A 27724-nucleotide genomic window follows, 5' to 3' on the forward strand; every position below is an offset into this window, starting at 1 on the left:
TTCGGTGTATTGTTTACTGACTGCTTGAGAGTGTATATCATYTTGATCACTTTGTTTATGATTTGAGAGCAGTGTTTGATTTTGAACACAGGTAAAACTGTTTTGAGGCGAATGTTTAATTTTGCGAGAGGAGTCAGAGGTTATGTAAATAGTGCTTGAAGATGAGGTTTTGTTTAATGTTTTCAGGAAATGTTTTCAGAAATTGTGTTTTAGCAATTGAGAAAAACTGTAAACAGATGAACTCTTAGCCCAGAAGTCAGGTAGGACAGAAAACACGCAGACAGACGCACAAACACACTCACAAACACACTCCAAAATGCACTGAAAACTTTTGACAGAAAAATGCAGGGACAAATTGACCAAAACGACAACTACTGTAGATATTGTCTTAAAATACAGAATCAGATTATCATGAAGGCAGTCAGAGAGACCATGCAGTTGCTCTGCAGTTTCCTGTATGGTATATAGTGGCCTATGGGTTGGTAATTGTATGGCCCATAGCATAGAAAACATATTTCTAACATTTTCACAAATGCAGACGTATGGACTGACTAGGCAGTGTCCTTTCTGTGTCTGATGGTCATGTAGCCCTTTGCAGTATTTGTGCACTTTCAGGGGAACATAGAAGAGGGTTTGTTTGTGAGAAGTTGACGCAACCATCTTGGCTATTATTACTCCTTTATAGTGTTGTGAAACGAGCGCCATTGCTCGAGTAGGTGAGTATGTAAAAAGAGCAGACCATCTACAAAACGTGCAATTTCAAATAAAAAACAGAAATACCTTATTTACATAAGTATTCAGACCTTTTGCTATGAGACTTGAAATTCAGCTCAGGTGCATCCTGTTTCCATTGATCATCCTTCAGATGTTTCTACAACTTGATTGGAGTCCACCTRTGGTCAATTAAATTGACTGGACATGATTTGGAAAGGCACACACCTGTCTATATACGGTCCCACAGTTGACAGCTCCAGATTTCCTCTGTGGAGATGGGAGAACCTTCCAGAAGGACAACCATATCTGCAGCACTCCACCAATCAGGCCTTTATGGCAGAGTGGACAGACGGAAGCCACTTCTCAGTAAATGGTACATGACAAGGTACATGAACAAGATTCTCTGGTCTGATGAAACCAAGATTGAACTCTTTGGCCTGAATGCCAAGCGTCACGTCTAGAGGAAACCTGGCACCATCCCTACGGTGAAGCATGGTGGTAGCAGCATCATGCTGTGGGGATGTTTTTCAGCGGTAGGGACTGGGAAACGTGTCAGGATCGAGGCAAAGATGAGCGGAGCAAAGTACAGAGAGATCCTTGATGAAAACCTGCTCCAGAGCGCTCAGGACCTCAGACTAGKTCAAAGGTTCACCTTCCAACAGGACAATGACCCTACGGTCAAAACACAAGACATTCATGAAGAGGGCACGACAAAGCCCATTCCTCCTCAGGAGACTGAAAAGATTTGGCATGAGTCCTCAGATCCTCAAACAGTTCCAGTCCCCTCTTTTAGGCTGCTGCTACTCTCTGTTTATTATCTATGCATAGTCACTTTTACTCTACATGTACATATTACCTTGACTAACCTGTGCCCCAGCACATTGACTCTATACCAGTACCCCCTGTATATAGCCTCTCTGCTGTATTTTACTGCTGCTCTTTAATTATTTAGTTATTTTAATTTTATACTTATCTATTTTTACTCATCACGTATTTTTCTTAAAACTGCATTGTTGGTTAAGGGCTTGTAAGTAAGCATTTTACTGTAAGGTCTACAMCTGTTGTATTCGGTGCATGTGACAAATCAGATTTGATTTGAAAGCACACAGCCAAGACAACGCAGGAGTGGCTTCGGGACAAGTTTCTGAATGTCCTCGAGTGGCCCAGCCAGAGCCCGGACTTGAACCCGATCGAACATCTCTGGAGAGACCTGAAAATAACTGTGCAGCAACGCTCCCCATCCAACCTGACAGAGCTCGAGAGGATTTGAAGAGAAGAATGGGAGAAACTCCCCAAATACAGGTGTGCCAAGCTTGTAGCGTCATACGCAAGGAGACTCAGTGCTATAATCGCTGCCAAAGGTGCTTCAACAAAAGTACTGAGTAAAGGGTCTGAATACTTACTTAAATGTGATATTTTTTATAAATTAGAAAAAAATAAGTTTTTTTTTTTTTTTTGCATTGTCATTATGGGGTATTGTGTGTGGATTGATGAGTAAAAAAAACATTTAATACATTTTAGAACAAGGCTGTAACGTAACAAAAGGTGGAAAAAGTCAAGGGTTTTGAATACTTTCCGAAGGCGCTGTAAGATCAGAGTTAAATTTCCCCCTCCCTAACAGGCAAAATGAGGACAAGGGGATTGTAAGCCGATCCTAGATCTGTGCCTGATGGCATCTTCTACCCAGAACACGTCACACAGCAGGAAAACAGCACAACAGTAAAAAAACAGAGAGAGAACAACAGACTTATATTGACAGACAGACATACAGAAACAGACAGAGGAGTAAGAGTTGGGGTTAGGGCTGCTCTCCTGAACATGCAGAGAGGTCAAAGTGCAAAGTCATCCATAACTCCTCAGGTGATATTTTTTTCACTCTCTCACATTTCTGCATTAAATGTATAGAAAAATTTGATGTAATATGCAAGAGTGAAAGAGAGCAGCAGAAATTGATAGATAGGTGTCCAAAATCTATCTATGGCCAAAGGAACCKTTGGCCAGTGTTTGTACACGTGCTAATCATTGTGATCGAGATTATTAGTGTGTTTATGACCATGTTTTGTATAACATATGCATATGTTGTGTGGGTTCACGTATGTGTTTTCCTGTATTGTTTGTGTGTATGTACAGTGCACGTTTGTGTGCGGTGTATGAATCCATGTGTACCCCTGTGTGTCTGTTGCGCGACTGTGTGTGTCTGCAGCAGTATCTCTAGACCTGTTCTCTCTCAGCTCCCCTGTCCCTCTTCGGCAGAGCGCTGGTCTGACTTCAGCTTGACGAACTCTTTGGCCACCTCATCGTTGTTGCGTTGGGATAGGATCCTCAGTACTGTCAGGCCCGTCTCGTCCATGTGGACCCTCTTCCCCAGGGGGAGCCAGCACGTCACGCTGCCCCTAGAGGCCATGTCCTTCAACTGCATCAGGGCCATGCCCACCGTACGGTCCTCCCTGGCGAAGCAGTAGTCCTTCACACACAGCTGCAGCTCATAGCCCTCAGGACCCAACTCACTGCCCAGGGAACTGGAGAGGAGACGGAGAAGAGGTGGGTTGGATAGTGCACACATATTGACATTGACACGCAAGCACACACACCCTAACCAGAAATAGGCCTGATATACTCACTACTGAAAGGTCTCGTTAAACTTGGGCGACCAGCTGTTGTTCTTGGACTTGGTGGCGTGCTTCCTCTTCTTGTCACTGAGGTGGGGACCGATGATGTAGACCTCCACGAAGGGACGGAAGATCCCCTGGGTCTGCCACTTAATGTCATTGGCAGCCACCACTGGGAGAGAGAAAGGGTTGTGTGTTTTTGCAGTGCATTTCAGAGAAGCTCAAGTCTAGTGCAATTATGTATGTAAAGCCCATCATTACCCCTACCTTATGCCCTCCCTTTCCCCATCACCCCCTCCATCTCCTTCCCCCTCACCCCCTCCCTCCATCTCTCACCTCTCACAGTGATCTTGTGTTCTCCAGTGTTGGGGTGGGTGAAGATCTCCACATGCATGACCACCTCTCCGATTGGCTCCTCCACTCCCGACCCTACCAGAGGTCAAGTGTTAACCGTGACATAAGACACAGCGTTGAGATCACTTCTGTTGACCAGAACACTCTGTGACCCCCGAAGTGTTGCAGTTGGTAGCAAGCAAGTTTAATGCACAATAAAGCAAAGGCAGGCTGATAAATCTGTCTCCACAATRCATGCTGTGTCGGTGTGTGTGTGTGTGTCTGGCTATGTCTAGACGTTGGGATCATTCCACCACTGGAATCCTCTCCTCCATTATCCATTCCCTGATTAAAACCTTTCATCCAAGTTTTATCGTCATGTGCACAAGTATGTGTCTGTGTGGCCTACAAGGGCTGGACAGATATCGGTTTAATCCGGTTAGTGTAAGGGTGCAGCAGTGCTTGGGGTGGCTGGCCCATAGCTACAGTAGGTTCAGAGCCAGGGTTAAAGCCTGCAGCTGGTTAGCACCAGACTGTAATTCTCCTGAAACACGCTGTTTACATTGAATGAGTATGGAGAGGGTCGAGGGGTGAGGCACCGGCAAAGGCACTTACCCTTCTCTGGAAATGTGTCTTCATTGAGGGTATACCTGACCCCCTTCCCTCCATGGACTAGCAGGGAGAGAGAAAAACGTTCAGCAGGATATCCCAGCTCACATGTATCGTTGTACCAAATCTCACGACCAGAGTTACCATTCACAGAGGCAGGCAGAGAGAGAGAGAAGTGAAGAGCCGGAGAGAGCCAGCCATCCAGACAGACAGAGAGAGAGAGAAGTGAAGAGCCGGAGAGAGCCAGCCATCCAGACAGACAGAGAGACAGAGAGAGAAGTGAAGAGCCGGAGAGAGCCAGCCATCCAGACAGACAGAGAGAGAGTCGTACCCTGAGCGTTTTGGGAGAGGACAAACTTCCTGATGAGCTTGTCAGTGTGTTGTGTATAGAGGGACAGGGCGTAGTGCAGAGACTTCAGGTCAGGACTCTTCTCCAGGAACGTCTTCTTCAGGCCCACCCCGCCCGCATGGAAGTATTGCTGCAGGGGGAGAGGCCAACAGGCATTGTTATTTATCCATAGAGACATAACATATTATAATATTATACATTATGTAGGTTCACAGATGCTTATAACAAGTTATGAAGCTTTATACCTGGATGCTTTAAGTAAAGTGCATTTTATTTCAATGTACTACATAGTACTTAACACATACTACACATGTCATCCATCCTACAAAGTGTACATAATGTATACTGTACCTTAATAGTGTCCAATGCGAGCTCTATGACGGCACACTGTTTAGGAGTGAGAGCCTTGGCCTCCTCTCGCACCATGTGCTCCTGCGGGTCAGGGAAACAGAGACTGAGTTAGTTAATGCGACAACGTAGTTAATACGACACGCTACATGACAGGACTGCATTGTGTCTGAAATGTGCTGTAGAAAGGAAGTCATCCTAACGTGGCATCATTACCTTGAGCTTGGAGAGCTGGCCCAACTCCTTAGCTGCGTTCAGGATCAACTGAGTGCCCTGTGGAGGGGAGAGAGAAAGAGAGGTTGAGAGAGAGAGAGAGAAAAAGAAAAGAAAGAATGCGGTTGAGAGAGAGAAGAGTGTGATGACAGAAGAGGGAGTAGGATGACGAGGGGAGAGTTTATACGTCGCTAAACGTAACATGTCACAATAAAGACAAAATCGGGGGGGAAAAGGCATGTGCAGGAGAGATTTCAAATCCAGTACCGGGTTGTGCGGAAACCCCCAATCCATTCCACGTACAGGCAACACTTTAGCGGGAAGGACAAAAGATAAGACAGGAGGTAAGGGAGGAGAGTAAGGAGAAGAGTAAGGAGGGGTACGGCGCTGTATTGCAGTGGCACCGGGTCAGGTAACCCATCTGTCAGTCGTGCACCATGCGCCAATCTAAAATACAGGGGACGATCCTGACACTATTCAACTCACTCAAATCCACCCCTCGCCCCTACCTACTAGTCAATCGTGTAGATCTGGTGGGAGTGGACAGGTGCAAGCCTTATGGCCTTACTGCTTACACCAAGCACATTTTTCTAGAGTTATACAAGTGGTGGGTAGGGTCTTGGGCTCAATTTGAGAAGGAGAGGTGGGTACATAGAGTAGCATGGGGGACAAGAAGAGTGATGCTGTGCTGTCGCAGGTAGCAGAGGAGCCTGTGTGTCCATGCTGACACAGCAGACAGGGCGAAACACACACACACACTACTTACTATAGCCTAAGGAGGAGAGAAAGAGAGGGGGGGTGATGGCGAGAGAGAGGGGGGTCAGTGAATCTGAAGGCCCTTCTCAACCGATCAACAACCAGCAGGGAGTGGAAGTAACCATTCAATCCTCTACCTCTCATTCTAGCCAATGGGTATGTTCGCAACCTCGTATTCTAACCAGAACCTTAGATTTATGAACGAACGGTAGATTCAGTATTATACCAGAGAGAATGTACTGAAGAGTTTTGTGCAGGTTTGTAGACGTAGGAAAAAGTGTGTGTTACACTCACTGACTGGTCTGTGAATGGTGGGAGCACAATGCTTTTCTCCATAGTGTTGATAACCAGTTTCCACAGTTCCTTCAGCACTCTCTTCAGTACGGTCTTCTCGCAGATCTTAGCAAACAGCGACAGGCTAGGGAGGAGAGAATACACACATTTTAACACACACAGAACAGAGAGAGAGAGAGAGAGAGAGAGTGTGTGTGTGTGTGTGTATCTGTGAGTGCATCTCTGGCCCTTTGTCTCACTTGGTGTCGAGGAAGTCCATGATGGGCTGCAGGACGTTGTCTGCGTCCCCGGCCACGCTGTTGTTGTCAGTAACAGTCTGTCCCTTCACCTGGCCCAGGATGTCGCCCATCTGCTTCACGTTCTCCTCAATATGGGGCTGGAAACTACACACCGACACAGCCATAAAAACCCACAACTCAGGGTCAAATTCATTAGGCACCAAGGCGGAAGAAAACAGATTGAAAGAGGGAGTTCTGTTACATGTCCTAATGAATACTACCCTGGAAGCACCAATGCTTCAACTAAACAACTCCACACACACCTGACGGCGAATATCCTACTAAGGTCGTCCATGACGTTGTTGAGCTTTAATTGCAGGTCCTTCAGGAAGTCACTGGCCCCCACGTTAAGCTGGGGGCAGGAAGTAAGTGTCCTTAATACATGTATTTACATAGCAGGAAGTAAGTGCCCTTAATAATACATGTTTTTACATAGAAAATGACACTGTGGGCACAGCGCAATCATTACATTGTAGGTACACATTTTTACAATGATGTTGAGGGTTGACAAACTCACATTTTTGCCTCCCATGGCCTCAAACATCTTCTCCAGCTGCACTCTCAGCTGCTGGATGTTATTGATGATGATACAAGGCTGAGGGGAAAGGAGGACACATAATTAGAGATCATCCCTTGCAACTTTGCAGAAGCTGTATGTCGCTGATACAAGCAGGCAGACAGATACAGCTTCTCTTTATCTTGATGATATGAGAGAGAGAGAGAGAGAGAGAGACAGACAAAACTGTATCTTGCTGATCCAAGCAGAGGCAGAGCAGACAGACAGAGGCTCTAGGCTCAGTGTTGACTATAGATGAATCAGTCCACTGGGAGACTTGGTTTTCTGGGAGCCAGTCCAGCTTCTCCCTCTAAACCACAATCAGTTCTCATTCACTTACAGTACACATGCACGTGACCTTTCCCTAACCTACCACTTTCTCTTTCTCCTTGTTCCCGCACTGTTTGGGGAACTCTTTGGAAATGATCTCAGCATAGGACAGCAGGACATTGCCGATGGTCTGACAGAGAGAGGGAGAGACAGAAAGAAAGAAAGAGAGAGAGAGGGCGGGGTAGAGAGAGGGGTAGAGATAATGAGCATCTTCTGTATCGTTTAACCATGTTAGTGTTCGATCACAGCAGACCTCCACATTATATCATATTCATAAAGGCTTTTTACAGTCACACATCATAGACCAACACAGTCTGAAATGTCAGCCATATTGGTAAGGTCAACAGGGAGAGTGGTACCTTGGCGAATCTCTTCATGTAGCTGCCTACGATCTGGGGGTCGGGACACTCTAGCTTGCGTATGATCTCAAAGCTCTGGTTGAGCTGGGAGAACACGTCCACCACCGAGCATGAGAACAGAGCATGCTCAGACGTTACCTGGAACTGTAGGGGGGGAGAAGAGGGGAGAGACCAGCGAAGGGGATGAGGAGTGTGGGGGATGAGAGGGAGAGAGGTGCCATGGCAGAGAAGAGAGGAACGGGGTAGAGGGAGATGGGAGAATGGACGAGAGGGGGGATTATATCAAGCACTTTGATATCTAACAAAAGTCACAAGTAATAGTGATCTGTAGTCTGTAGCGATCAAGACTGGGATCCCCACACTTCATAGAACAGGAGAGGGATGCCCCCTTTTTCGAGGCCAAACATTTCATGTTATAAGCTAAAGATAGATGGCAAGTGCTGTTGAATTCTCTATGAATAGACAGTGCGTGGCTGGTTCCTCTCTCCACACGAATGGTGTGGTGATTAGGGATATGATGGGGAGCAGAGCCCTCATTAACACCTCCTGTCATTAGCGGGGCATTGAGCGGTGTCGTGAAGGGGAGGGTGGCGGTGGGACTGGATTCCCGCTGACACAGGAAACAAGAAGATGCTGTGGGCGACAAACATTGGACCCCAAGGACCACAGGCGAATGAGGGGAGGGAACCTGCTCATCTGCGTCGACCAGTTCCTCGAGGGCTGCAGTGTGTGTTAGGTCTCATGTCTGTGTGTTATTGGCCATATATTGATTGTGCGGAGCCTCTAACCTGTCTCTTCCTCTCTCCCGGACCACTAGGTGCTGAGTAAAGGGAAGTACAGATGGGAGTGTGGTGGGAAGGACAGGGGAKTCATTTCTCTGTTGGGTGTTTACAGCATTCACAGTGAAATCACAGAGTAGACTAGGATCGGTAGGATCTTTAGTACCTTGGACTTTATTTGAATCAATCCATCACTGTTCATTTGTAAAGGTACTTACGTTGAAGAGTTTTAAAATCATTTCAATGAATCTCAAATAAGTAATAAACCTACAGTATCGATGATCGAGAAATGACTACGCAGTTACAATGACGATGTATGGTCGGGGCAAATAACAAAAAAGGTAAATAGAAGCCTGTAATACAAAACATAGCCAATTTATTTTTGATATCTCAAGAGAGGAAACGGATGTGAATTTACCCCGTCCTTTGTGTCCCTCACTAGGGCACCGTGCAGGAAGTCTCTGGACACTTCCTCGTTCTCGTCCAACCACTGGATGACAAACGGCTCAAACCACCTATGAGATGGCAGAGAAAGGGTCCACAAAATCATCTCATTATGTGATAACAAGCCCCCAAAATATATATTTTTTTATGGATTTTCCGTAAAAAAAGAGCTGAATTAGATGAGATAAAGGACACTCACGCTGGATACTCAGGTACACGTTTCTGGAAGGTGGGCAGCTCTTTGCAGTATTCGTTGTAGAGCCACTTCACCTTGAAGTGCAGGTTCATGTAATCAGCACTCTTACACAGCCGGTTCTTCTCATGCTCTGGGAAGCAGAGACAGGTTGGTAGCATTAGTTTAGGGACTTATTGATTGATACAACACACATATGCACACTCGCAAACACACACATACCCTCCATGGCATATCTCATGTCTTGAGCAAACATGTTCCACATGACCTCAGCACTGATGATGCCCACGTTCAGTTCCTGAGGAAACCTACAGGGGGCAGAAGAACAGTGTTCAGARAGGGGGAGAGGGAGGGAGAGAGAGAGAGAAGGAGAGAGAGACACACTCACTGGTTGAGACAGGGTGTGTAGGAGTTCTTGTCCTCTTCTATGATGGAGACGATGAGGGTGATGAGTTTGGACCAGAAATCCAAGTTCTTGATGCTGGGACCCTGCTCTTCTGGAACGTCAGCCTTAGCCTGGCGAGAGAGAGGGTCAGACACACAGAGATATGCATGCATACACATCACACAAACACCCAACCACACTCACAGGGTCTGTCTGGTACTCTCTGCCATAGAGTTCGTGGCAGTTGTTGAAGATGTATTCGTAGGTGGAGTTGAGACAGGCTTTGACACAGTCCTTCACCACCTGACTGGCCCTGGGGGGGCTCTGCAGCTCCTGGACCTGATCACACAGGAAGTTCAAAGGTCAGTTGCTTAGCATTAGCATGCAGTGCATTTGGATTCAGACCCCTTGACTTTTTCCACATTTTGTTACATTACAGCCTTATTCTAAATTGATGAAATAGTTTTTTTTCCCTCATCAATCTACACACACAATACGCCATAATGACAAAGCAAAAACAGGTGTTTAGAAAAGTTGGCAAATTTGAAATATCACTTTTACACAGTATTCAGACCCTTTACTCAGTACTTTGTTGAAGCACCCTTGGCAGCAATTACAGCCTCGAGTCTTCTTGGGTATGACATGACAAGCTTGGCACACCTGTATTTGGAGCTTCTCCCATTCTTTCTCTGCAGATCCTCAAGCTGAGTCAGGTTGGATGGAGAGCATTGCTGCACAGCTATTTTCAGTTATCTCCAGACGTTAGATCGGGTTCAAATCCGGGCTCTGGCTGAGCCACTCAAGGCACATTCAGAGACTTGTCCCGAAGCCATCTCCTGCGTTGTCTTGGCTGTGTGCTTAGAGTCGTTGTCCTGTTGGAAGGTGAACCGTCACCCCAGTCTGAGGTGTTTAGAAAATGTTGGGCCTGAGCGCTCTGGAGCAAGTTCTCGTCAAGGATCTCTCTGTACTTTGCTCCGTTCATCTTTCCCTCGATCCTGWCTAGTCTCCCAGTCCCTGCCACAGAAAAACATCCCCACAGCATGATWCTAYCACCATAAYGCTTCACCGTAGGGATGGTATTGGCCAGGWAATGGTTTCCTCCAAACGTGACACTTGGCATWCTGGCCAAAGAGYTCAAACTTTGTTTTRTCAGACCAGAGAATAGTGTTTCTCATGTTCTAAAAGAGTCTTTTAGGTGCCTTTTGGCAAACTCCAAGCGGGCTGTCATGTGCCTTTTACTGAGGAGTGGCTTCCATCTGGCCACTCTACCATAAAGGCCTGATTGGTGGAGTGCTGCAGTGATGGTTGTCCTTCTGGAAGGTTCTTCCATCTCCACAGAGGAACTCTAGAGCTCTGTCAGAGTCACCATCGGGTTCTTGGTCACCTCCCTGACCAAGGACCTTCTACCCCGATTGCTCAGTTTGGCCGGGYGGCCAGCTCTAGGAAGAGTCTTGGTGGTTCCAAACTTCTTCCATTTAAGAATGATGGAGGCCACTGTGTTCTTGGGAACATTTGATGCTGCAGACATTTTTTGGTTCCCTTCCCCAGATCAGTTCCTCGACAAAATCCTCTCTCGGAGCTCTACGGACGATTCCTTCGACCTCATGGCTTGGTTTTTCCTCTGACATGCACTGTCAACTGTGGGACCTTATATAGATAGGTGTGTGCCTTTCCAAATCATGTCCAATCAATTGAATTTACCACAGGTGGACTGCAATCAAGCTGTAGAAACAGCTCAAGGATGATCAATGGAAACAGGATGCACCTGAGCTCAATTTCGAGTCTCATAGCAAAGGGTCTGAATACTTCTGTAAATAAGGCATTCGTTTTTTTATACATTTGCAACATTTTCTAAAAACCTATTTTCGCTTTGTCATTATGGGGTATTGTGTAGATTTGAGGAAAACATTTTATTTAATACATTTTAGACGAAGGCTATAATGCTACAAATGCACTGTATATGGCTCATACACCTTAACTGGTGCTAAATGTTGCCTAACCCTCAAGAGCTAGCCTGATCAAACCATCCTGACCGCTGCRCTCTGGTTTTGTTTTACTGAATCCGTGTAGTGAAACAGAATGTAAGCTCGGGAGACCAGGGTGGTCTTCAGTGCCTACTCAAGAGCTAGCTTAGCAAGTAAGTCTATTTAWGAATCCACATAATATATTGCTTCTTTCCTGGAATAAAATGTTAGCTGGYACAGGCCGGCTCTAGGACTTGAGGAAACAGATACGAAGAAGAAGAAGATGAATAGAGTTTTGTTCACCTTCATTCTGAAGAAGGTGATGCTGGTCAGTAGGTCTACAGTGGACTTGAGGTCCTGCAGCCTCTCAGGGCTACTAGCCGGGAAGTTATTCTACAAACACAAACACACTGATATATACTTGAAAACAGTATAGAAACACAAACACTGTTACGAACAGTGATGTGTTCTTGAAAAACAGGATCAGATATCACAAGACTGGTAGAATAAACATGGCTAGTTGAAGGCCTATCTAACTTAGAATGTAATGTTTATTTTGCTAGAATAGACTACTATAAAATTATACTATCTCCTCCATCATGCCCTTCAACTTCTGGTCGAATAAAAGTAAAATATAAATATAATAATGTCAACTGCAAGAAAAGTATATCTAATGGCCTGTATACAGTGTCTTACAGATGGAACTGGAAGAATAAATCCAATTTACACAAAACACAAAATATTCACAAAGAAAAACAACTAAAATAGAAAATGCCTATAATGGAATAGAGGACTAATCTAAAACAGTGACTTTCATACATAACACAATATAAACCAGTGTTTGTGTGAAGTACAACACTTTAAAAAGGCTCTCAAAACACTGAACACACAATAGAAAACAGTGAAAGAAAAAAGTTGACATTACCCTGTACATGGAAAGGTCAATCCTCAGGGAGTTGTGGAGCTGGTCTAGAAGTTTCACAAACCTGTCCTTCTACCCACACAGGACAAGATAAAACAGGATAAAAAATTGTAACATCATCTCAGCTGACAGTATATATATATATACACGTGTATATTTTGCTTATGTCAACCCAGGACAGGATCTAGCTTAGTTTGGTGTATCTGATTGGGCAGTTGGGGATGTAGGTTGGGCCACCGTTTGAAAATGGGGGTTGGAGGCTGTATTAGGGCAGAGGGCCCTCAGGACAGTGTTCCGGTTTTGAAACAACTTTCCTTTCTACTTTACCTGCACAGTTCAACATGTCATCTCTATCATATCCTTTAATCTCGAAGAAGACATTTCCATTCATAATTAATCAACACAGTTAATACGATTTTAAATGAAATAGCTTTTAATAAAATGTCAACCTAAAACAATAATGGTTGGTTTCCGGGACAGATTAAGTGTAGTCCTGGACTAAAGAGAATCTCCATTGAAATAGCTTTTAGATCCAAGACTAGGCTTAATCTATGTCTGGGAAACCGCCCCTAAAAGTATACACTAATGAACTCACTCCAAAGTTGGATGCGGCGAAGCAGTCTGATGCYGAGACGTTATTGGTGGACTGGGTGGTGTGRGCRTAGTAGGCATTGATGTTGGCCAGAAGGGTACTCATCACCGCGGGTACACCAGGGCACATGTACTTAGACGACAGGCATGCAAAATGGCTGTGGACACACACAATGTCATAATTATATTCATATTAACTGGGATTTTTAGGTATGAAACATGTTGTCGTTTGTCTGTCCAGTGTAGGTTGTAGCCCACAGTAGTCTCAAGTGTGTTGTATTCTGTATTGTTACATGTTATCACAGTCAAAAACAGAACGTCTGGGTTGACACACTGGTAGATGGTACATAATACTTGTTCTCTTAATGTAAAGTTAAAACATATAAGACATATATTTATTTAAGGGATAACCAACAAGGCGTTCTATGGAAAAATACTTTGCTAGAAATGTGTTCATTTGCAGGTAGAAATGTGTTCARCATCCACCGAAGTAGCTCAGGAAATAATGCACGCTCTAGAATGCCCTTCAAACCAATCAGAAAAGGAGTATTCAACAGTAGTAGTTGTGGAATTGTTAGGTTAGATTACTCGTTGGTTATTACTGCACTGTCGGAACTAGAAGCACAAGCATTTCGCTACACTCGCATTAACATCTGCTAACCATGTGTATGTAACCAATAAAATTAGATTTTAGCTCGATTTTCATAATAGCAAACTAGGATTGATGGGTTGGTTAGCTAAACTAGCAAGTCTGTTTGGTTATCAAAGCAACTACAGTAGCTATCTAGTAAACTTGCTAGATACTTCAGTGGATGTTGAATACATTTCTAGCGGCAAATGTGTTAAATTATAGCAATGGTCTGAAAGGGATAATCAACTCGGGGCTCTATGCGTTCTCTGGAAAATAATGCAAAGCCGTAGAGTGTCAGTTCCACTTTTATACAACTGGTTACCAACATATTCAAATAATAATTTACATATTTTCAATAAAAATGTTTTTATTAATTTATTCATACTATTTCATCCTTCCACAAGATATAGTCCTGACACAAATGTAGGGTTGCTACCCAAGCCGGCTGGTCATTTGTTCTATCGGTTTGGTTGCCAGAGACGCGACCCAGTCGTTCAGCCTTTTTGTTCTGTATCTATGGACGCGACCCAGTCGTTCGTTCTAAATGTTCCATTGCCATACTGGCTGGCAGCGTTCTTATCCCTTGCTCGCTAGTTAGCCAACTACGACTAACTTAGTCACATCAAACAGTGCAGCCAGAATAACAACAAAGTAGCTGCAGTTGCATTTGTTTAAACTGTTTTCTAGTGACATTTATTTGGATACATCCATAGCTAATGCTGCACGATTTCACCTGATGTAGAAAATGTACTCTCTCGTAAGGACACGGTTGTTCAGAGGAGCTAGCCAACAACACAGCAAACACAATCACTTCAAACTGAAGCTGGATAGACTGCAAACTAGCCACACTTCATTTTGCTTGACCTTTTTTTCAATTGACATTTCTTTCTATATGTCAATACAAATGATGCCAGGTGATTCATGATTTTGACTGGCTGAGAAACACTGCCTGCCTGCCTGTCTGTCTGGACACTGGCTGGAATGYGGTTTTAACCAATCAGCATTCAGGGTTAGAACCACCCATTGTATAAATGTATTTATGTATAGCAATGTCTCTGGTTGAAACCAACTTCCAAACTCTCTGTATGTGTTCTGTATGGTGATGGTACTGACGTCATAGCCTGGTAGATGGACTCCACTCCGTAACGCATGGCAAACTCATCCACGATCTCCTGAGGAGTCTCCTCGAAGTACACCTTCCACGCGTCGTCTCCTTTGGCATCAGGTATCTTCACCACACCACTGTTCTGCTCCTCTGTAGTGTACTGGAACAGCGTCTTCCACAACACCAGCCGGGAAACTGTATAGAGTGTAGTAGTGTGTGTGTGTGTGGTGTGTTAAGTTGTAGTGTTGTGTGTGATAGTAGTGTGACTAAGATGATGTAGTGATGTGTGGAGTAGTAGACGAGGATGTGCTGTGTGTGATGTGATGTGATGAATGTCGTGATGAATGTGTGTTTGTGGATGTTGTGATATGGTACGGTAAAGTAAGGATACGGTAGGTCTCTACTTTCGTGCTAGACAAGGCAATTGTACTGACATGGATAAACGGAAGACCACGTATACTACCTTAAACATCCTTTGATCTCTACACTGATGTGCATCCGGATGGCTCCAGACACAGCCGACTTGTCTGTTCTCTTGTCTGCCAGAGGACACCAACACACTCACGTCAAGACATTCTATTGGGTTGACTTTTAATGCCCTCTTCTCTTCTGATCATTTTTCCTTCTTCGTCTGTCCATTTCCTTCATCTCTCTCTCTCTCTCTCTCTCCTCTCCCACCCCTCTCTTTCCCCAAAACTCCCTCTCTATCACTCACCCAGGTTGTACCATACGTCCATCTCGCCGCTGAGTGTGCGGACCTCGATGATGGTCTGACCCAGGAAGTCATCGGACTCCCGTTTGAACTTCTGCTTCACCCTGGACTTGATGTCATCGTCTTCATCCCACACGCGTACCTTGATCCGGTCCGACGAGTTGTGGCATTCGCTACGAGATGACAAAATGATGTCAGACTTAACCACACATAGCCACACAGACCGACAGACACACACTCGCTGTACTCACAAGTGGAAGTTCTCATCCCAGACAGGGTTGAGGTTACCATAGATGGTCTTGGTCCTCTTCTTGGTCTTGCCCACCTGAACTGTGACGTAGGGATCACTGGAGCCGGTCTTGTCCTTGGCCTGAAGGCCCTGTGCACACTGCACTGAGAGACAGACACAGGTCACACCATTAGACTCTGGGCATACACCACGCAGAGTGTAGTAGCTAAATGGTTGTTTCAGTCTCCTTACTTAAATACACACCAAAAACACTTTGGATAAGAGCATATKCTAAAGAAAGTACTCAAAAGCAAACATGTAAAATATAATTTATTCTCTGTTTGGCAAAGGCAAGTCTACTGATGCACTGTTCCTACTGCCAGTCAGTAACCAACACCCCCTCATATTATACATTTAATCCCAACACCTACCAAATCTAATCTCAATYTCAATCTCAGTCCTTGTTTTACCAGTCATGCTGATCATGGCCGACCACTTGGACGTCCCATCGAGCACGCTCTGTTTGATCTGCTTCATCTGCGTGGCGTGCGTCGCCTTGACGACRCTAAACACTTCCTGGATGAGCTCRAAGATTTCCGGTTTGTTCCTCTCTCTGATCTTCATCCTGTCCTTTAAAACCATGATGATGTTCTGGGTTCGGTCCTCTGCCCCATGCTTAGAACTCTTCTCCGCTGCCCCTGGGAGACGAGAGAGAGGGAGGGGAAGGATAGGGGTTAGCATATAGGAAAAGAGCCGAAAGAAAGGAGAGGAAAAAAGAGAGAGAAGGGAGAGTGAGGCAATAAAAGTTAAAGGGCATGAAGGAGGGAGAAAGACAAGCAGAGAAAGATGGAGGGGGGAAAAATGAGGGAGAGATAAAAGGGTATAGATCAATTCCCCCCCACTGCCACTGTGGCCCTTCATGATGAGTTCAGATTTTTTGTGGCCCCCAATCAAAGTTGCCCATCCCTGGTATAGATGGAGAATAGGAGATGGAGTGAGAAAAGAGGCAGTGAGGGTCATTTGGGTAAACCTTCAGAGTAAAGGCTCCTGAGGAAAAGTGGGGAGAGGGGACAAGTGAGTAATAGGAGATAAAAGAGACAGTAGCGAATTGAGCTAAAAATCTAATCTTGGGGAATGTGAATTAGAGAAGTAATAAGGATGGAGGGACTGAGTCCAGGAGTGAGAGAGGAGAGAAACAGAAGGGATAACAGCCCATTACACAGGAGATAAATTGAAAAGGAAGAGGGGGGGAGAAAGAGAGAGAGGAGAGTAATGGGTATGTATTTCTCTCTRTATGTAGAGAGTGTAAGGAGAAAATATAGTGCGTGTGTAATGTAAAAATTAGATACAGTAGTTCTACATAAAGTACCAGTCCAAAGTTAGGACACACCTGCTCATTCAAGGGTCTTTATTTTTACTATTTTCTACTTTGTARAATAATAGTGAAGACATCAAAACTATGAAATAACACATATGGAATCATGTAATAACCCAAAAAGTGTTAAACAAATCAAAATATATTTTATATTTGAGATTCTTCAAAGTAGTCACCCTTTGCCTTGATGACAGCTTTGCACACTTGGAATTCTCTCAACTAGCTTCATGAGGAATGCTTTTCCAACCAGTCGTTGAAGGAGTTCCAACATATGCTGAGCACTTGTTGGCTGCTTTTCCTTCACTCTGCGGTCCAAACTCATCCCAAAACATCTCAATTGGTTGAGTCGGGTGATTGTGGAGGCCAGGTCATCTGATGCAGCACTCCATCACTCTCCTTCTTGGTCTAATAGCCCTTACACAGCCTGGAGGTATGTTGGGTCATTGTCCTGTTGCAAAACAATTGATAGTCCCACTAAGCGCAAACCAGATGGGATGGCGTATCGCTGCTGAATGCTGTGGTAGCCATGCTGGTTAAGTGTGCCTTGAATTCTAAATAAATCAGACAGTGTCGCCAGTAAAGCACCCCCAAACCATCACACCTCCTTCCACGGTGGGAACCACACATGCGGAGATTATCTGTTCACCTACTCTGCATCTCACAAAGACCAGGCGGTTGGAACCAAAAATCACAAATTGGGACTCAACAAACCAAAGGACAGATTTCCACCAGTCTAATGTCCATTGCTCGTGTTATCTTGGCCCAAGCAAGTCTCTTCTTCTTATTGGTGTCCTTTAGTAGTGGTTTCTTTGCAGCAATTCAACCCTGAAGGCCTGATTCACGCAGTCTCTTCTGAACAGTTGATGTTGAGATGTCTGTTACTTGAACTCTGTGAAACATTTATTTGGGCTGCAATTTCAGAGGCTGGTAACTCTGCTGCAGTCGATAAGTTCATTAGAGGTAATTCTGGGTTTTGCTTTCCTGTGGCGGTTCTCATGAGAGCCAGTTTCATCATAGCGCTTGATGGTTTTTGCGACTGCACTTGAAGAAACTTTAAAAGTTCTTGACATTTTCCAGATTGACTGACCTTCATGTCTTAAGTAATGATGGACTGTCTTTCTCTTTGCTTACTTGAGCTGTTCTTGCCATAATATGGACTTGGTCTTTTACCAAATCAGGCTATCTTCTGTATACCAACCCTACCTTGTGATAACACAACTGATTGGCTCAAACGCATTAAGAAGTAAAGAAATTCCACAAATTAACTTTTAAGAAGGCACAAGTATTAATTGAAATGGATTCCAGGTGACTACCTCATGAAGCTGGTTGAGAGAATGCCAAGAGTGTGCAAAGCGGTCATCAAGGCAAAGGGTGGCTACTTTGAAGAATTTCAAATATAAAATAAATGTTCATTTGTTTAACACTTTTTTGGTTAYTACATGATTCCACATGTGTTATTTCATAGGTTTGATGTCTTCAGTAGTATTCTACAATGTAGAAAATAGTAAAAATAAAGAAAAACCCTGGAATGAGTAGGTGTGTCCAGACTTTTGACTGGTACTGTATGTCAAATATATATATTTTTGCTCACATACACATGGTTAGCCGTTGTTAATGCGAGTGTAGCGAAATGCTTGTGCATGTGTTCGTGTGTGTGCACATGTGCGTTCCTTACTCTGCAGGCAGTCGGCATTGAGAAGGTCCTGGCACTTGTCGTGACATTTGACCCCGCACTCGGAGCACCTCATGCCCTGGCGKGCGATGCCCCACAGCAGCCCCTCACACTCGTAGCAGTAGGTGGGTGTGGTGGCCGTCCACACCTCAAAGTTATGGGGCGTGGTGCAGGAGATGGGGTAGATCAGAGCCTGTAGGGTCTTCTTGTACACATGACTCTTCTGCAGAAGGGATGGAAGGAGAGGGGGGAGAGAGAGAGCAAAAAAGAGAGGGAGAGAAAAAAGGCAGAGAGAGAAAGAGGCAGAGAGAGAGAGTGGCAGAGGGAGGAATATGGTATTAATTATACATGCACACTGCCTGATGAAGGCACTAGCTGCCAAAAACCTTGGTTGTTTAATAAATCAATTGCATTTCAGCACTAAATAGTGTGGTCGGCTACATATTATTTTCAAAGTGTTATATTCCGCAGGTGAAAATTGCCCCTTGGGGATGATAATAATAAAGTTGATTGAAATGAGAATTAAACTGAATGGATATTTTTTAGCTGTGCTGAGGTCATAAGTTGTGTGACCCACCAGGTCCTCATTGCCAAGGGTGCTGCAGGCCATCGCCGTGGTGATCCCAGCCTTCCGAGCGTTCTGAGAGGCCATAGACKGGRGGGGGGGGGGGGRRGRGRGATCAAGAAAGGGAGGGAGGGAGAGAGAGAGTAAATGATACATTTAATTTGAGTCTTGAACCTACATGACCAAAAGTATGTGAAAATCTCATTCCAAAATCTTGGGCATTAATATGGAGTTGCTCCAGCCTCGACTCTTCTGGGAAGGCTTTCCTCTAGATGTTGGGACATTTCTGCATGGACTTTCTTCCATTCATTCACAAGAGCATCAGTGAGGTTGGGCATTAATGTTGGSCGATTAGGCTTGGCTCGCAGTCAGCGTTCTAATTTATCCCAAAGGTGTTCGATGGGGTTGAGGTCAAGGCTCTGTGCAGGCCAGTCAAGTTCATCCACACCGATCTCGACAAACCATTTCTGTTTGGACCTCGCTTTGTGCACGAGGGCATATTCATGCTGAAACAGGAAAGGGCGTTCCACAAACTGTTGAAACAAAGTTGGAAGCACAGAATTGTCTAGAATGTCATTGTATGCTGTAGCGTTAAGATTTTCCTCACTGGAACTAAGAGGCCTAGCCCGTACCATGAAAACAGCCCCAGACCATTATTCCTCCTCCACCAAACTTTACAGTTGGCATTATGCATTCGGGCAGATAGCGTTCTCCTGGCAGCCGCCAAACCCAGATTCGTCGGTCKGACTGCCAGATGGTGAAGCGTGATTCATCACTTCAGAGAACGTGTTTCCACTGCTCCAGAGTCCAATGGCGGCAAGCTTTACACCACTCCAACAGACGCTTGGCATTGCACATGATGATCTTAGGCTTGTGTGCTTCTGCTCGGCCATGGAAAYCYATTTCATKAAGCTCCCGACGAACAGTTCTTGTGCTGAYGTTGCTTCCTGAGGCAGTTTGGAACTCAGTATTGCAACCGAGGACAGACGATTTTTACGCGCTATGYGCTTCAGCACTTGGCGGTCCCATTCTGTGAGTTTGTGGCCTACCACTTCGTGGCTGAGCCGTTGTTGCTCCTAGACGTTTCCACTTCACAATAACATCACTTAAAGTTGACTGGTGCAGCTCTAGCAGGGCAGGAATTTGACAAACTGACTTGTTTGAAAGGTGGTATCCTATGATGGTGCCACTTTRAAAGTCACTGAGCTCTTCAGTAAGGCCATTTTACGGCCAATGTTTGTCTATGGAGATTGCATGGCGGCGTTGCCCAATTTTATACACCTGTCAGCAACGGGTGTGGCTGAAATAGCCAAATCCACTCTTTTGAAGGGGTGTCCACCTACTTTTGTATATATAGTGTAATTAAAGTATGGATATTATGTTTACAAGGGTTTTTGAGTGGTACTGTATATGTGTTGGTACAGGTACTCACCATGGCCTGTAACTGCATGACAGAAGTAGAGATGCAAGGGAAGGGGGAGAGGGAACACATGTCAGCAAACAAACACCATATCAGAATTGTATATAGCATATTGATTTATACTCATGTCTCGTTGAGTGGCATGTGATAGATGTTGATATACAATGTATAAGAAAGGGGAAGGAGGCAGAGGGTGTGTATGTAAATGAGTGTGTGTGTCTGTTTTGTGTGTGTTAAACAGCTTTTGGCTTTTAATATATTCTGCCCTCTTCCTCCTTTTACGTACGTAGGCATCTTATTCGCTGCCTGACAGCTATATGACTCAGGCGGAGGATGCCACAGTTAGAGTCATGGCYATAGACTTCCTGTCACACCATCCCCTGCAAAATGGTAATCCCTCATTTTGTGCCATGGTTTCACAATTTCCCAGGACATAAGGCTGGCTAAAGAGTGAGCGGGTGTGATGTCTGTGGGAGGGAGCTAGGTCCCCAGAGTGCTGCAGAGGAAACTGAACAGACAGAAAGGCCAATAATGGCAGTAATGATTCCAAAAGGGGGAGGCGGGGTGGCATATGCCAAGGTAAAGTTGATGTGRTGTGTGTGGTCACTTACGAGGTCTCTGACCAGGGTGGGGCCTTTCTTCTTGCGTAGGTCAGGCATGCTGTCGATGCTGTACAGAACCTCTCCTACCCTGAGCAGGTAAAACAACCTTACTGTTATACACCAGCCAACAAATATACTGTATACCCCTCAGACCTATATCCGCTGCTACGGATAAGTTTAGACGATTTTGTTGAAGTGAAATGATGATGACAAGGTGCTCCAGATGTTTTTTTATTATTGCTATTTACTTTTAAAACCGGACGATAATGTATGACTAATCTAATAATGATCCTATTCTATACATGAAGCCCTTGAGAGGGTGGTCACTTCCTGGCCATACACATTTGAACAGTGAAACCAAGGTGACCAAGGAGTCCCAAATGTCTATATGCAAGAAATACTCCACCTGAATGAATGAGCAGCCAGATGTGTATTTGGCTAACTGAGCGTGCATATATTGGGCTGGTTACTTTCAATGCAGCCGCGGTCACACTCTAAAATAAGGTCTGCCATTTACAAATGAGCTGCCAGTCCACTCAGGGCACCCAGCCCATCGGTCAATATACACTGGACTGGAGCCAGTGGATGAAACTATCCTCTATTTTAAGAGGAAAATCTGAAAATGTACACTTTACAGTATTACATACCTCACAGTWGTGGCAATCATTTATTTATTGATCGTTGTACTACGCTAGTTAGTATAGCATTTACTGTAAGTATGTAAATCTCATTGTGGTAACTGCACTGAGCTGCCGTGGTAGAGTGGTAGTTACTGTATGTGATCTTTTATTTTGAGCAGTGATGGGTAACTCACCCTCCTTTACCAAACCACAAGGAATTGGATGTCTCTCCTCGTGCCTGGAGAAAGAGGGSGAAGAGGGAGAGAGAAAGAAGACCGGGAGGAGGGAGGGAGGGAAGAGTACAGTTATATCTGGGTGATGAAAATCTTTCACTAAACGTTTGATATCAATTTCCTCCATATGCAGAGCATGTCCAGAGTGMACCAGAGGACAGCATTTAGCTGGTAAATTTTAAAAAAAAATGTGTGGGGGAAGATGCCCCCGAGCCCCCTAACAGAGAAATCAAGACCATCTCCACCACTGATGACTACCTCCGACAACATTCTCAAAGCTGCACTATCTATTCATCTTCCTCTCTCAATGTCTTTCTTTTTCTCCATCCTTCTCTTTCTCTCTCCCTCCCACYCTCTCCAGCTCTTTCCTTCTGTCATAGAGCTAAATTAGACCTAATAAACTGTGAAATCACTTCTATAGAGACCTTCTACTAAAGAACCCATTCAGAACTCAGAACTCCAGGTGAGTGAACTCTGTCCAATCAATGACATAAATTGATCAATCAACCACAAAGGAGAAAAGAAAACCAGCCTTTCTTTGTCCCTCAAGGCCTGGAATTGAGCAGCTCTGCCATAGATCTGTGTGTGTTATTAAAGCGACAGTCTATGATTCTGAAGAAAAAAAAACAGCTATATTCTTCAAGGATCAATGGCTATACATCACTAATTCAAAAGTCAAAACACAGATCTACCAGTTCCAGACTGTAGCATTAACCKAACAGACCATCACAGCAATCAAATGTACTTTTCCCTCGTCACACACTCAGACTCCCATCCTCCAGCTCAGGGTCAGAGAAATACCATAGAGAAAGAGAGAGTTGTTACTCATTCAACCTTGGGATTCTGCCTCCCACATCCTCACGCTGTTTGTCTGGTTTTATTGAAAGCCAGATTGAATCTGCACAGGCCCTTCTTAAACCCATAGATTTGAAGAAAAAATATAATGAATAAATACTGAAAGGAAAATTAATTCCAACTGCATACTGCTTAAAAACAAACGGGTATAAAAAAGTTAAATGTTATTGATTGATTTTGCAAGCGTTCACTAMAAAAGGTATTGATGGAAAAGTTTCTTGCCAAGTTCACCTGACTGTAGTTAACGCCTACGAGCTTGGAGATTGTTGAGAGATTGTTACAGTTATAAAATCATAATAATGAATGTGCAGAGTATTCAAACCATGAAATTCAAACAAATTAAACATTGTACAAGACAGCATAGTTGTCGTGAAGTGAAATTGAAGAGAAAATGTATGTGTGCACCGCAGGACATTAATGAAAAATCACTGGCCAACAAGTCCACCATTCTCTTGAGCAACCAATCATTGTACCCACCTGTCAATCTGCTCCAATCATGGCCGACCAGAGTGCATGTGAGTATCGCTATGGCAATGACATGAAACTGGAAAGAAAACTAAGTAGTGGGACAAACGAAAAAGGGGAGGGGGAAAGCAAAGTGACAAAACCCACATAAAACATCAAAGCAAGTGTTTATTCATTCAATTAAAACAGAATGATTAGCAAAATGATATGTGAATAAATGTGAGCAAACTGATAAATCAATCAAACGAAACGTTCAAATCAAATGTTTTAGCAGTCCCGTGAGACTGAAAGAGAGTTGACTGAGTTMTTTTCCATACTAAGGGAAAATGTGCACCACCATCTATAGAAAATGTATTTTCAGATCATTTAAAATATTGATTGTATGCTGTGAGACACATTAGGTCTGCACTGCGGTATCTAAATGTACTTTCAAAATACTCTCGGGAACCCATTCACTCTAGCGTTTGGAGTAAATAATGCATATCACATTCATTTTCAAAGCTGTGCAGAAAGTACTTAGAGACTTTTAGAATGTTTCTGCTACTGTCCCCTCTCTTCTTCTCCACACCTGGATGAAGCACTTTGGATGGGACTGGGGCTGGAAACAAGGCTGGTAGGATTGGAAACAAGGCTGGTAGGAGTGGGTTGGTAGACTAGATAGGGCCGGGCTGAATTTAGGGCTGGCGTGTTAGGCAAGGGTTAGGGGATGGGGCTGGGGGATAGGACAAGAGGACCGGGGATAGGGCTGGGGTTGAAGTTGAGGTTAGGCTTAGGCTTAGGGATGTGGATATGACTGGGGCTGGATCAGGCGTAGGGACAGTAGTATAGGACTGGGACATGGGAACAAGGTTTGAGTGCGATACCTTACCTCTCGAAGCTGCTGTTGGACCTTGTCGATGATTCGTCGCCAGTTCTCCCTAGCCCTTACGGACGGGTCCACCGGCTCCTTGGGCTCCTCATCTACAGGAGGACTACAAGGATAAGAGCAGGTCTGAGAACAACTCTATATCTGGGCCCGAAATTGCCCCCTTGCCCCTAGATAGTGCATTACTTTTGAACATTTCTCTACATTTTAGTCAGGTACACTATATATACAAAAGTACGTGGACATCCCATAAAGTTAGTGGATTTGGCTCTTTCAGCCACACCGTTGTTGACAGGTGTATAAAATCGAGCACACAGCCAAGCAATCTCCATAGACAAACATTGGCAGAGCCTTACTGAAGAGCTCAGTGAATTTCAATGTGGCATCATCATAGGATGCCACCTATCCAACAAGTCAGTTCATCACATTTCTGCACTGATAGAGCTGACCCAGTCAACTGTAATTGCTGTTATTGTGAAGGGAAACGTCTAGGAGCAACAACGGCTCAGSCGAAGTGGTAGCCCACACAAACTCACAGAACGGAAACGCCGAGTGCTGTAGCGCGTAGGGCGTAAAAATCGTCTGTCCTTGGGTGCAACACTCACTACCAAGTTCCAAACTGCCAATGGGAGCAACGTCTGCACAATAACTGTTTGTTGGGAGCTTCATGAAATGGGTTTCCATGGCCGATCAGCCGTACACAAGCCTAAGATCACCATGCGCAATGCCAAGAGTCGGCTGGAGTGGTGTAACGCCCGCCACCATTGGACTCTGGAGCAGTGGAGTGGTTAATCACGCTTCACCATCTGGCAGTCCGACGGACGAATCTGGTTTTGGCGGATATCAGGAGAATGCTATCTGCCCGAATGCATAGTGCCAACTGTAAAGTTTGGTGGAGGAGGAATAATGGTCTGGGGCTGTTTTTCATGGTTCAGGCCTCTTAGTTCCAGTGAAGGGAAATCTTAACGCTACGGCATACAATGACATTCTTGACGATTCTATGCTTCCAACTTTGTGGCAACAGTTTGGAGAAGGCCCTTCCTGTTTCAGCATGGCAATGCCCTCATGCACAAAGCGAGGTCCATACATAAATGGTTTTTCAAGATCGGTGTGGAAGAACATGACTGGCCTGCACAGAGCCCTGACCTCAACCCCATCGAACACCTTTGGGATTAATTGGAATGCCGACTGCGAGCCAGGCCTAATCACCGAACATCAGTGCCTGACCTCACTAATACCGCAGCAATGTTCCAACATCTAGTAGAAAGCCTTCCCAAAAGAGTGGAGGCTGTTATAGCAGCAAAGGGGGGGACCAACTCCATATTAATACCTATGATTTTGGAATGACATGTTTGACGAGCAGGTGTCCACATACTTTTAGTTATGTAGTGTAGTTAGGTGAGACAACCACATCTCACAGTCAAAGTAAGTACATTTTATCCTCAATAAAGCAGCTATCAGCAGTCAGCGATAGTAGGAAAAGACAAGCGCAAGTGTTATTTCAGGAAAGGCAAATGTTATTTTTTATGTGTTTTTAAGGGGGAAGGAGGGGGGTTCTGTGGGGTTAATCAAGACACTTCGTCAAAACGTCCCTGGTCAAAAGTAGTGCACTGGAAGGGAATAGGGGGCCATTTCAGACGCACCCTTATGTGCTTTTTCACAGTCCACCCTATATGGTGGCCCAATAAACAAAGCCCCTTCTGCGCATGGAGAACAGAAAAAGATTTGAGATGGGGGTCTACCTCTCTGGGAGGGGCTCCTCCTCCTCTACGGGGGTGGGGGGGCGACTCTCGTCATACCGTTGGTCCTCATCTTCCATGGGGTGCTCCTCCTCTGTCGGGGTGGGGGTCCTAATTTTGGGGGGAAGGGGTTTGTCTTCCTCTAGGAGGAGTTGGTCCTCCGGCAGGGGGGGTTCGGCATCAGGGCCCTCTGATTGGGTGGTTGTAGGGGCAAGGGGCTGGGCCTGAGAGGGAGAGGCAGTGGAGGAGTTCAGCTGAGAGGGGGGGCCAGTGGTTGTGGACTGGGGCCCATGGGAGGCAGTGGCGGGGTGAGATGGGGGGATGGAGGAGGCAGACTGGGGCTGGGGTTGTGAAGCTGGGAGGTGAGCCTGAGCAGGTTGGGCAGTAGGGACTCCAGAAGACAGGAAAGAGGAGGCCAGGCCTGTTACTGCTGCTGAGAAGGGTTTGGCCATGGAGAAGAAGGACTGGGCTGGGGCAGGAGCTGGCTGGGGATGAGACTGGGCTTGAGGGGCCTGGGTGGGTGGCTGTCCCGAGGGCTGTCCTCCTGGAGCCATGCCCGGAGGGTGGGCCTGATTTGAGGCATGGCTGGGCGGTTGGCTGGGTGGAGCCTGCTGTTGATGCAGAGAGGGCTGTTTCTGCAGGGGGGGTCTAGAAGCACCTGGGACGTCCAGTGTGGGGGGTGCCGTGCTGGTGGGGGTAGGGGTGTAGGGGACCTCTATATCCTCACTGAGGGTCCCATCCAGAAGGTAATCCTCATCGTCATATATGTGCCCCTCCTCTCCTTCATACGCCACCTCTTCCTCATACAGACCCCTGTCATTCTCCTCATAGATGGCCCCCTCCTCGCCCCCGTCCTTACTGTAGCCCCCCTCGTCGCTGTACGCCCCCTGGGTCTCATCGGGGTCCCAGTCGGGAGAACCTTTGCTGTAGCTGACAGAGGAGTGGCAGGAGTGGTAGGAGTCATTCTCATCATAAGGGTCTCTCTCTCTGTATTCCGGCTCGTACTCCTCCTCACTCAGCTGGCTGCTGCAGTGACTCAACTCTGCCGACGACGCATAGCTTCCCGTCGGACTGGAGAGGAAGGGGGAGCAAGACAGGGAAACAAAGATAAATGGGGAGAGAGAGAGAGAAGAGAGAAGGAATGGAAGTGAGAATGTGGAGAGAGGATGAGAGACAGGGTGGAGGAACACGCAAGAGGGAAGGAAGGAAAAAATAAGAAGAAGCAGTAACCAACATGGAGAGACTTTCCTAATGTACACAATGTCCAGAGCATCCCTGAGCAATAGTAAAACGCTCTGCTATAACGCCTGACCGTGAAGGTAAAACTGATGGTTAATCAATGAGAGTTAATTGCGACAGCAGTATCAGACAGAGAGATAAATAAAATAAGGGAAATAGAGAGAGAGAAATAAATAAATAGAGCAGAATGGTGAGGGGCCTCCAGAAAGCTGACAAATTAAAAAGAACAAGCATCCTCACAGGGAACAAACACAGGAGTATTTACAGTATACTGTACATTAAATTAAGCTATAAAAAAAAATATTGAGAGAGGGAGAGAGAGAGGGAGAAGGTGCAAGAGAGGGGGTGAGCAGAGAAGAGAGAAATGTAAA

General features: G+C 45.3%; 1 protein-coding gene across 1 annotated transcript in view; it reads right to left on the reverse strand.

Annotated features, from left to right (window-relative positions):
• Positions 1–140: 140 nt before the first annotated feature.
• The window catches only part of LOC111979835 (protein unc-13 homolog A-like), an 86521-nt gene continuing 58937 nt past the window's right edge, over positions 141–27724 (reverse strand). The window contains 33 exon segments of the mRNA XM_070448770.1: positions 141–3233; positions 3336–3495; positions 3660–3752; positions 4272–4328; positions 4597–4744; positions 4966–5046; positions 5179–5235; positions 6226–6349; positions 6465–6608; positions 6767–6855; positions 7021–7098; positions 7433–7519; positions 7749–7892; positions 8946–9042; positions 9171–9297; positions 9387–9472; positions 9553–9680; positions 9754–9888; positions 11817–11906; positions 12439–12507; positions 13031–13184; positions 14771–14934; positions 15180–15301; positions 15478–15647; positions 15726–15867; positions 16174–16401; positions 18754–18973; positions 19328–19406; positions 20749–20759; positions 21347–21425; positions 22152–22195; positions 24379–24481; positions 26118–27185. Coding sequence (XP_070304871.1) covers positions 2942–3233; positions 3336–3495; positions 3660–3752; positions 4272–4328; positions 4597–4744; positions 4966–5046; positions 5179–5235; positions 6226–6349; positions 6465–6608; positions 6767–6855; positions 7021–7098; positions 7433–7519; positions 7749–7892; positions 8946–9042; positions 9171–9297; positions 9387–9472; positions 9553–9680; positions 9754–9888; positions 11817–11906; positions 12439–12507; positions 13031–13184; positions 14771–14934; positions 15180–15301; positions 15478–15647; positions 15726–15867; positions 16174–16401; positions 18754–18973; positions 19328–19406; positions 20749–20759; positions 21347–21425; positions 22152–22195; positions 24379–24481; positions 26118–27185 — 4870 coding nt within the window. The 3' untranslated portion in view covers positions 141–2941.

Source organism: Salvelinus sp. IW2-2015, linkage group LG19 (assembly GCF_002910315.2).
Source record: "Salvelinus sp. IW2-2015 linkage group LG19, ASM291031v2, whole genome shotgun sequence".
In the NCBI taxonomy this organism is placed as follows: Eukaryota; Metazoa; Chordata; class Actinopteri; order Salmoniformes; family Salmonidae; genus Salvelinus; species Salvelinus sp. IW2-2015.